Raw genomic sequence first — 12279 nt, 5'->3', positions numbered from 1 at the left:
CCTACACAAAGAAACAAGAGAAAAAATAGCAAATTAAACCTAAACCAATCAGGAGAAGAGAAATAATAAAGACTAGAACAGAGATCAATGAAATAGAAACTAGAAAAACAGTAAATCAATGAAAGTGAAGGTGATTCCTTGAACTAATAAGATCAATAAACCACTGGCAAAACTTATCCAAAAGAAAAAAGGATCTAAATTAATTAAATCATAAATGAAAGGGGAGCAATCACAACTAACACGAAGGAAATAGAAACAATTATTAGAAATTATTACCAGCAACCATATACCAACAAATTAAGCAATGTGGAAGAAATGGATGCTTTCCTAGAAACTTAGAAACTACCAAGACTGAAACAGGAAGAAATAGACAATCTAAATAGACCAGTAATTAAATTAAAGCAGTAATCAAAAACCTCCCCAAAACACAAGTCTAGGTTGGGGTGGCTATCCAGGGGAATTCTACCAAACATTTAAAGAAGAAGTCATATCTATTATCCTGAAGGAGATATTTTAAAAAATAGAAACAGAAAGATAACTTCCAAACTCTTGCTAGGAGGCCAGGATGACCCTGATTGCAAAACCGGGCAAAGACCCCATCAAAAAGGAGAATAATAGACCAATATCCCTGATAAACATGGATGTCAAAATACTCAACAAGATCCTGGCTAATAGGTTCCAACAGTACCTTAAAAGGATTATTCACCAGGGTTTTATGCCTGGGTTGCAAGAGTGATTCAACATTTGCAAATCAATCCATGTGATAAAACACATTAATTAAAGAAAAAAACAAGAAACATATGATTCTCTCAATTTATACAGATAAAGCATTTGACAAAATACAACATTCATTTACGATTAAAACTCTTCAGAGTATAGGGATAGAGGGAACATTCCTCAATATCATATTTATGAAAAGCCCACAACAAGTATCACTCTCAATGGGGCAAAGCTTAGAGTTTTTTTCCTTTAAGATCAGAAACACGACAGGGATGCCCACTCTTGCCACTATAGTTCAACATAGTAGTAGAAGTCTTAGCATCAGTAATCAGACAACAAAAAGAAATAAAAGTCATCCAAATCAGCAAAGAAGTTGTCCTCTCAATCTTTCACAGATGACATGATCTTTATGTGAAAAACCCAAAAGACTCCAGCCCCAGTTAGTAGAACTCATACAGCAATTAAGCAATGTGACAAGATAAAAAAAATCAATGCACAGAAATTAGTTGCTTTTCTATACACGAACAATGCAACTGTCGAAAGAGAAATTAAGGAATTGATTCCATTCTCAATAACAACAAAAATCATAAGATATCTTGGAATAAACCTAACCAAAGAAGTAAAGGATCTATACTCTAGAAACTATAAAACACTTACAAAAGAAATTGAGGAGGATACAAAAAGAAAAATATTCCATGCTTGTGGATTGGAAGAATGAACATTGTTAAAATATCTATCCTGCCCAGAGTAATTTACACTTTCAGTGCCATTGCTATTAATATACCATTGAAATTTTTCAAAGTGCAGGAACAAAAAATTATAAAATTTTTATAGAATCAGAAAAGACCCTGAATCACTAAGGGAATGATGAATGAGAAAAACAAAGCTGGGGGCATCATGTTGCTTGACTTCAAGCTATATTACGAAGCAGAGATCACCAAGACATCATGGTATTGGCACAAAAATAGATACATAGATCAATGAAATAGAATAGAGACTCTAGAAATGAATCCTTAACTCTATAGTCAACTAATTTTTGTCAAATCAGGAAGAAATATCCAGTGGAAACAAGATGGGCTCTTTAATAAGTGGTGCTGGGAAAATCGGACAGCTACATATAGAAGAATGAAACTGGACTATTCCCTTACACCATCCACAAAGATAAACTCAAAATTGATGACAGACCTCAATATGAGACAGGAGTCCATCAAAATCTTAGAGGAGAACCTAGGCAGTAACCTCTTTGATATCAGCCACAGGAACTTCTTTCAAGACATGTCTCCAAAGGCAAGTGAAACAAGAGCAAAAATTAACTTCTGGAACTTCATCAAGATAAAAAGCTTCTGCATAGCAAAGGAAACAGTCAGCAAAACTAAGAGGCAACCTATGGAATAGGAGAAGATATTTGCAAATGATGTTCCAGATATAGGCCTGATACCCAAGATCTATAAAGAACTTCTCAAACTCAACACTCAATGAGCAAATAAGCAAGTCAAAAAAATGGGCAGAAGACATGAACAGGCACTTCTCCAAAGAAGACATCCAAATGGGTAACAGACACATAAGAAAATTTTCAACACCTCTATCTAGCAGGGAAATAAAAAATCAAAACCACATGAGATACACCACACACCAATTAGAATGTCAAAAATTAACAAAACAGTAAACAACAAAGGCTGGCAAGGATGTGGAAAAAGGGAACACTCTTACATTGTTGATAGGAATGCATGCTGGTGTAGCCATTCTGGAAAACACTATGGAGGTTCCTCAAGATATTAAAAAATAGAGCTACAGTATGACCCAGCAATTACACTACTAGGTATTTATCCCAAAGATACAGATGTAGTGAAAAGAAGGGGCACTTGCACCTCAATGTTCATAGCAGCAGTGTCCACAATAACCTCACCTTGGAAGGGGCTGGGATGTTCTTCAACAGATGAATAGATAAAGAAGATGTGGTAACATATATGCAATAGAATATTATTCAGCCATCTGAAAGGATGAATACCCAAATTTGCACCAACATGGATGGAATTGGAGGGGATTATGTTAAGTGAAGTAAGACAAGCAGAGAAAAGACTATCATATGGTTTCACTCATATGTGGAACATAAGCAATAACACGGAGGACCATAGGGGAAGAGGGAGAAATTAGAGAGGGAGATTAATCATGACAGACTATGGACCCTAGGAAACAATCTTAGGGTTTCAGAGGGGGGGGAGGGGGAGGGAAAGAGATAATAGGATGATGGGTATTGAGGAGGGCACATGCTGTGATGAGCATTGGTTGTAATACATATCTAGTGAATCACTGAATACCACATCAAAAACTAATGATGTACTCTACAGTGGCTAACTGAACATAATAAAAACAAATAAATAAAAATAAGAGAGGTAACAGTGATTCTCAGATGGAAAGGACCTAACTTGTCTGTCTGTCTTTTTTTTAAACTTGCCTTTTAGGGAATTTTCCCTGAAAGATTTATTGAGCTCTTACTATAGGCAAGATATCTAATCTATCTGGGACTTGATTCTGTATTCTAAAGTTCATTATTGACACAGCCTAATTCTGAGTAGGTGCAAAGCTCCAAATACTAATTTTGTCTGCTCCCACAATCATTTTTGTGAGTGATTATGTACCTATGTCCCATTTCTGGCTGGGGATATTTCTACTTTACATGAAGTTGTATGAGAGCTTCCCTTGAGATTAAGAATAGAGATATCAGGGGTGCCTGGGTGGCTCAGGGGTTAAGCCTCTGCCTTTGGCTCAGGTCATGATCCCGGGGTCCTGGGATGGAGCCCCGCATCGGGCTCTCTGCTCAGCAGGGAGCCTGCTTCCTCCTTTCTCTCTCTCTCTGCCTGCCTCTCTGCCTACTGTGATCTCTGTCTGTCAAATAAATAAATAAAATCTTAAAAAAAAAAAGAATAGAAATATCATTCACTGATTTTTGACAATTATTGGTTTCTTTATTCTTGTACATTTTAGTTCAGTTTTAAAATATTTTTCCAAAATATGTTCAGTTGCCATGAAGAATTACACATAACTTAAGTGGGAATTTAATACATTTTGTACAGGTGAGAATACCTGCCCTTGCTTTATTCTGCATTTTTCTCTCTGTGCTATTTCTTGCATGCTAATAATGTGCATCTAATTTGGTGAAGCTTTTAGGCAAAGTTAATTTTATCATTACTACATTTCAGGTTTTCTGCCTCCTACCTAGTGTCTATGTTCTGTTTTATTCTACTTTGAAAGTATCTGTTTTTAAACTATTAAAGTTGAAATTGTACATAAATTATTTCACTAAGCCAAAAAAAGGTCATGTGCTTAATCCACCGAGAAAATAAAAAACATCCTATGCTTATGGATTAGAAGAACAGATATCATTAAAATATATATACTACACAAAGCAATCTACAAGTTTAATGCAATCCCTATCAAAATACTATCATCAACTTTCACAGAGCTAAAATAAACAATCCTAAAATTTGTATGGAAATACAAAAGAACCCAAATAGCCAGAGGAATCTTGAAAAAGAAAAGCAAAGCTGGAAGCATGACAATTCTGGACCTCAAGTTATATTATAAAACTCATGGTCAAGACAGTATGGTACTGGCACAAAAACAAAAACACAGATCAATGGAACAGACCAGAAAACTCAGAAATGGACCCACATTTATAGTATCAACCAGTCTTCTTCAAAGCAGGAAAGAATATTATTAATGGGGAAAGTCCATGTAGTTTTTATTTCTTTGATTTCCTGGTTGATCCCTTCATTCTTTAGTAGCATGTTCCTTAATCTCCATGTATTTGGAATTTTTCCAGATTTTTTTCCCTGTGATTGACTTCTAGTTTTATATTGTAGTGGTCAGAAAGGTGCATGGTATGATTTCAAAGTTTTTGCATTTGACCAGGCCTGTTTTGTGACCTAATATGTGATCTATTCTGGAGAATGGTCCATGTGCAATAGAAAAGAATGAATATTCTCCTGTTTTAGGATGGAATGTTCTGAATATATGTTAGATCCATCTGATTCAATGTTTCATGTAAAGCCATTGTTTCTATGTTGATTTTCTATTTAGGTAATCTATTGATATAAGTGTTGTGTTAAAGTCCCCTACTATTATTCTGTTATTATGAGTAAGTTCCTTTAAGTTTGTTAGTAAATGTTTTATTTATTTGGGTGTTCCCATATTGGGTGCATAAATATTTATAATTGTTGTATTATCTCCTTTATATTGTATAGTGCTTTTCTTTGTCTTTTGTTACAGTCTTTGTTTTAAAGCCTAGTTTGTCCAGTGTAAGTATTGCCACTCTGGCTTTCTTTGGACATCTATTTGATGACAGAAGTTTCTTCATCCCCTTTCATTCAATCTGCAGGTGTTTTAAACCTAAAATTGGTCTCTTTTAGGCAAGATGCTTGTTTTTTAATCCATTCTGATGCCCTACATATTTTTATTGCAGCATTTAGTCTATTTACAGTCAAAGTAATTACTGATACATGTGTATTTATTGCCATTTTATTACTTGTTTTATCATTGTTTCTGGAGATTTTCTCTGCTCTTTTCTTTTTTTTTGTCATTTCTGGTCTCTTCTTTCCACACAAAGAGAACCCTTTAATATTTCTTTTTTTTTTTTTAATTTTTTATTTTTTATAAACATATATTTTTATCCCCAGGGGTACAGGTCTGTGAATCACCAGGTTTACACACTTCACAGCACTCCTTTAATATTTCTTGAGGGATGATTTAGTGGTCATGAACTTCTCTAGTTTTTGTTTGTCTGGGAAACTATTTATCTCTCCTTCTATTCTGAATAATAGCCTTGCTGGGTAGAATACTCTTAGCTTCAGATTTTTCCCATTCACCACGTTGAATATATCACATCAGTCTCTTCTGGCTTGCCAAGTTTCTTTTGAGAAATCTTCACCTTACCTTACAAGTCTTCCCTTGTAAGTTAAGCATTTCTTTTGTTTTACTGCTTTTAAGATTGTTTTCTTTATCACTGTATTTTGCAAATTTATTTATAACATATGTTGGTGTTGGCCTGCTTTTGTTGATTTTGGTGAAAGTTCTCTGTGCCCTCTGGATCTGAATGACTGTTCCCTTCTCTGGATTATGGAAGTTTTCAGCTATTCTTTCTTCAAATAAATTTTCTGACCCCTTTTCTCTCTCTTCTTCTGTAACTCCTATAATAATGAATGTTATTATGCTTGATGTAGTCACTGAGTTCCCTAAGTCTATTCCTATTTTGCATAATTATTCTTTCTCTCTCTTCTTCAACTTCATTAATTTCTGATTAATTTCCAATACTTTGTCTTCTAGGTCACTAATTCATTTCTCTGCTTCTTCCAGCGTGCTGTCCATTGTGTGAGGTCTGTTTCTTACCTCATATATTGCACTCTTCATCTCTGATTGATTTTTTTTTACCTCTTTTATTTCTGTGGTAAGGCTCTCACTCATGTCTTCTACTCTTTTCTCAAGCTCAGTGAATATCTTTATAACTGTTGCTTTAAATTCCCCATCAGCCATGTTACTTATGTTTGTTTTGCTTATATCTCTGGCAATTGCCTTATCTTGTTCTTTCATTTTAGATGAATTACTCCATCTTGGCACTTTTGCTTTTTTCTTCTCTACGTTAGAAAAGCCAGGTATGTCTTGTGTTCCTGAAAGAACTGGCCTTAAGAAGTCAGGATCTGGCACTTCAGGGATTGTCCCTGGTATGTGTTGTGTGTACTCTGGTGTTGTGTTTTGATTGCTCCATCCTTCAGGCCAGTCATCTGGTAACATGGTGGGATTTAACTAGGTGTACTTGTTCTGCTTGTGAAATGAGACCTGATACTACCTCTACCAGAACTGAAGCCTGCAGAAAGCTCTGGTTGGGAGATGATTTTATGGGCAGGGGTTTGTGCTGGTCCTCCAGGGTAGAGGCCCACCACACCGGGAATGATGCAAGCTCAACTGAGAAGAGTATTCCCACCAGAGTGCATGGGCATGGGGCTTGGTGTACACAAGTTAGGCAGCAAGTGTTGGTGCTACGCTGCTTTCCACAGATGGCCCTGTGTTTTTATTGAGGAATAGGGAGGGTAACTGCCAGCCAGCTCCTTGGATCCTGGTGAGGTGTCACCATCAGCACTTCTTATGGATGCACTCTGAGAACAAATAATCTCCCTCTCATGTTCCCCATGTGTTCTTCAGATCACTATTTCCAAGATATCTGCCTCTAGGTCCCCCCCCCCCCCCCGCTTATCTCCAGGAGCTATGTAGTACCCTCTGAGCTCTATGCCAGCCATGCCCACCTTTAAACTCTGGGCTTTAAGGTCCACTGGTTGCAAGAACTCATGAAATTCAACCTCTCTTATTCCAAGCCAGTAGATTTGGAGAAATGTTCTTGTGCATTCCCCTCGTGTTCCTCTCTCTCTTGCCCTTCCCCATGACCATGGCTCCTTCCCCTCTAAAGTACTCATAATTCACTTCTTCCCTATACCAAATCTCCACACTTTCTAACTTCTCTAATGTGGTCTTTCCCTTCCCTTCAATTGTGTTTGTTCTGTCAGTTTTCAGGTCAGTTTCTGAGATATTTAGGATGGTGTGTTATTTAGTTGTATTCATAGGAAGAGGTAAGCCCAAGGCCCTCTTCATCTGTTGTCATCTTTCTCTCCCCCAAACCCAGAAGAATTAATATTGTTAAAATATTCATACAACCCAAAGCCATATATAGATTTTTCAGTCACTATACATGGCATTTCCACAGCAAAGGAAAAGATATCATAAAATCTGTGTGGAACAACAACAACAAAACCCTAAATAACCAAAGTTATCTTGAGAAAGAACAAAATTGCAGACATGGACTTCCTAATTTTAAACTACATACTAGAAAGCTATTATAATCAAAACTGGTATAAAAAACTGCCACACAGACAAATGAAAGAAAATTGAGAGTCCATAAATAAACCAATGCACACAGTTAACTAGTAGTTCACAAGGAAGCCAAGAATACTCAAATAAAGAAAGGATAGTCTTTTCAATAAGTTGTGTTGGGAAACTTTAATATCCACATGTGAAAAATAAAATTGATCCCTATACACAAAAATAAATTTGAAATAAAGACTGAACTGTAAACCCTGAAACCATAAATCTCCTAGAAGTCCTAAGGAAAAGGTTCTTTGACATTGGTCTTGGGAATGACATTTTGGATAAGATACCAAAAGCACAAGCAACAAAAACAAGAATAAATAAATAGAACAAATCAAACTTTAAATCTGTGTAGCAAAAGAAGCACTCAACAAAATGAAATGGAAACCTGCAGAATAGGGAAAAAAAAGTTTTTAAACTACATATTGGGTAAAAGAGGTCAATATCTTAAATATGTAACTCAATAGCATTAACACTAGTAATCCCATTATAACTGGGTAGAGGACCTGAATATATGCTTTTTTCCAAAGAAATTCAAATGGCCAGCAGGTAGATGAACAGATTCCTAACTTCACAAATTGTCAAGGAAAGGCATATCAAAACCACAATAAGATATCATCTCACACCTGTTAGAATGGATATTAACAATAAAACAAGAGATAACAAGTTCTGGTGAGAAAGTGGAGAAAAGGGAACCATATTGTTACAGCCAATGGAAAATAATATGGAGGTTCCTCAAAAAAAAAAAAAAAAAAAAAGGATTACCATATGATTCAAAATTCCATATTCTGGGTATGTATCTGAAGAAAATGAAACCAGAATCTCAAAGAGATATCTGCACTTCCCTGTCCCTTACAGTGTTAATCACCTTAGCCAAGATATGGAAAAAATCCTACATGTCTTTTTGAAAAATCAATGGATAAAGGAAGTGTGGTAAATATATACAGTGGAATATTATTCAGCCATAAAAAAGGAAATATTGTCCTTTGCAAAACATGGATGGACCTTGAGACTATTATGCTACATGAAATAAGTCAGAAAAAAAATACAAGTACTGTATATTCTTTCTTATATATTTGTAATCCAAAATGTACTAACTCATGGGAACATAGAGTAGAATAGTGGTTGCCAGGGACCTGAGAGTAGGTGAAATGGGGAAATGTTGGCCAAAGAGTATAATCTTCAATTTATAAGATTAATAAGTTCTGGGGATGTAATATACAATATGGTAGCTGTTAATACTATACTGTATACTTGAAAATTTCTAAGAGACTACATCTTAAATATTCTCACAAATATATATATATATGTACATATACACATACGATATACATATGTATATATACATATATACATGTACATATGTATATATATAGTGATAGACATGTTGAATTTATTGTGGTATTCAGTTTTCAGTATATAAGTGTATCAAATCATCACATCATAAGCCCTAAACTTATACACACCCTAAACTTATACAATGTTATATATAAATTATATCTCTATGAAGTTGGGGAAACTCAAAAAGGAATGTATGGTTAAGTTTTATAAATGACTTTTTACCTTAAAACAATCTTACATCACTTTTCTTGAGAACTAGTGATATAATAACTATATTCAGAGATGACCTACCTTAAATTCTGGGAATGAATTCTATTAGATGATGCCATACTGTTATTTTAATAAACTTCTGATTTTCTTCCTTATTGTTTATTTAAGATTTTTGCATTTATATTCTAAACATGTACTGTGTAACATAGCAATCACTAACCACATATGGATATCAAATACTTGAAATGCAGCTAACCTTCATTGAGATGTATTACAAGTTTATAATACATGCTTGAGTTTGAAAGCCTACTGTGAAAATGACTACTTAAAATATTTCATCAATTGTATTCTTTTATGTGTTGCAATGATATTTTGGATTTATTTTGTTAAATAAAACATTACTAAAATTGATTTTACTTGTTTCTTTATTTTTAGTAAAGGTATTATGAACTTGCATTATATTTCTATGTGCATTTTTAATTGCAATTATGCCAGTTATGTCTATTTCAATGTCAATATCTTTTCAATGAATATTTTGACTTTGTAAAAGGAATGCAAAAATTCAATTTTTATGTACTATGGCATAGAAATTAATTCTTTAAGAATTATAAGGAATTCAATGGATTTAAATGTGGAGGACTGGCCTCTGGAAAGGTTACTTTAATTGTGCATTTCAATTTTTAATTGTTCTTTCCACCTTTTTCTTGGCATATTTTGCTTATTGGTATTTTTTTCTTCCGAACGTTCTTATTTCCTTAGGATTTTAGAACTTATTTTCCTGTTTCTAGATGACAGATAAATTGGTGGATAAAGAATGATGTTTTTACAAAGAAATGTAACCTAGAAATTGACTCTTAAATCTAACCCCTGTGTTAATTGGTTAATCCTTTCTAAAACTGGGTGAATCTCTTGTGATAATAGCTGATGATTTCTCTTGTCCCATGCTTAAAACTTTTAAATTACTTGAAAATATTTTAAAATCTTGGAATTCCTTGCAAATATCTACATTTCTGTATTCTTCTGAGAATTTAGATGATCCAGGAATACCAGGCCTGCATTTATAACAGGAAGAGTAATAGGTCTTTATTTTTTTATTTTTTATTTATTTATTTATTTATTTTTGCTTTCCAACAAATTGTATATATTTATTTTTTTTTAATTTTTTATTTTTTTATAAACATATATTTTTATCCCCAGGGGTACAGGTCTGTGAATCACCAGGTTTACACACTTCACAGCACTCACCAAAGCACATACCCTCCCCAATGTCCATAATCCCACCCCCTTCTCCCAAACCCCCTCCCCCCAGCGACCCTCAGTTTGTTTTGTGAGATTAAGAGTCACTTATGGTTTGTCTTCCTCCCATAGGTTTTTATTTTTAATAAACATATACTGTCCATTCCCCTTCAATATTCATGCCACTCCAAACAGACAATTCCATTTCACTCACATTACATGCTCAGTCTGGGAGACATTTGAATCTACTAGCTGGAGAATAGATTTCGGACCCTAAAAGAACAAAATTCATTTCGTGTTTTTGTACTTAATAACTATGTGAATTTCTAAAATATTCATAATCTCTCTCAACTCTATTTCCCATATCTGTTAAATGGGATTAAATACTGACTTCCTAGAATTATTATGAATATTAAAGGAGGTAATATTTGAAAAATGCTTAGTATAATACTAGCACATAGTGGCTATTTAATCAGTTTTAAAAATTATTAGTCACATTTGTGTTTAATTGAATAATGTATGTTAAGTTGTAAAGTAAATAAAGTTAAGGAATATCCTTGTGATGAGGAACAGGTGTTGTATGTAAGTGCTGAAATCACTGAATTAAGTAATTGGAATTTTAAAAGAAACTTAAAAAATAAGGCTAACTAACTATATAGTAAAATATTCCTAATTAATTTAATGTGTTATAATTTTACCATAAGAAAAATTTTAGTTTTAAATCAACTAATCTGGTAATCTGTTATTATTCTAGTTAAAAATGAAGCAGCCTCAGAACTTTCAGATACAGCAGATCATCCAGCAATATATCCATCAATTAGTGATATAATACATCAATTAGATTTAAACAAAGTCATAGGTAAGTAAAGATTTATGTTTGGACAAGAAAAACACAGTTTAACGGCTAAAGTACTTTAAATCTATCATTCTGTTGTTAAAAGAATATAAGAAATCCAAATGTAAGACAACTTTTCTCAAAAGTGATTTTATTTTTTTTTTAAGATTTTATTTATTTATTTGACAGAGAGAGATGACAAGCAGGCAGAGAGGCAGGCAGAGAGAGAGGAGGAAGCAGGCTCCCTGCTGAGCAGAGAGCCTGATTTGGGGCTCGATCCCAGGACCCTGGGATTATGACCTGAGCCGAAGACAGTGGCTTAACCCACTGAGCCACCCAGGCGTCCCAAAAGTGATTTTATTTTAATCAATCAATTAATATTTATTATTAGGTGAATTTTTTATGTGCACATTAATCCACCAAACAAGGATTCATTAGGTTATGGTGCATAATGGTTAATTGGTTTTCCTTTCCTGTTTATGAAACAAAAAAATATATAGGATTCACCCTACATTGTGAAATTTCACAAACTAGATGTTATATGATCAGTTTCTTAGAGAACATAATTCATTTCTTACATCATCTTTTCTAATAACAAGATGGAATAAATAAATGGAGCTTTCACAAAATAGATAATATGGCTGCTTTTTATCTTATCACCAGGTTGGGACATTTCTAATGGTGAGAAAAATATGTAAGAATTTAGAATATGTGTAAAGCTGGTATGGCCAGTTGACTAAGTATTTTGCAATAAAATATAAACTGAGTATTCTGAGACAGTTTCCAAACAACTGCCATAAGGCAGCAAAATAGATGAGGAGGCCTCAAATTCTTGATCTTTAGAAGAAACGTTAAAAAAACAAACAAACAAGCAAAACTCCAGAAACTGTCAAATCTGACTTTGTCAGAGCAGTGAGAAATAATCAAATGTTTACAGTAACTAAGAGAACGCTACTTAAGAAAAAAAAAAATCTTCAAAATAGTAAGAAAATTTGGTGTGTGAAGGAGTGCTCCAGCACAAAACC

General features: G+C 34.0%; 1 protein-coding gene across 1 annotated transcript in view; it reads left to right on the top strand.

Annotated features, from left to right (window-relative positions):
* The window catches only part of CCDC7 (coiled-coil domain containing 7), a 431686-nt gene that overhangs the window by 318088 nt on the left and 101319 nt on the right, over positions 1-12279 (top strand). Inside the window, exon 36 of the mRNA XM_082742485.1 lies at positions 11174-11278. Coding sequence (XP_082598611.1) covers positions 11174-11278 — 105 coding nt within the window. The remainder of the gene's footprint in view (positions 1-11173; positions 11279-12279) is intronic.

This window comes from Mustela nivalis (genome assembly GCF_964662115.1).
Source record: "Mustela nivalis genome assembly, chromosome: 7".
In the NCBI taxonomy this organism is placed as follows: domain Eukaryota; kingdom Metazoa; phylum Chordata; class Mammalia; order Carnivora; family Mustelidae; genus Mustela; species Mustela nivalis.
The sequence above is the reverse complement of the archived record's forward strand: the minus strand, read 5'-3'. Positions and strand labels throughout refer to the sequence as shown.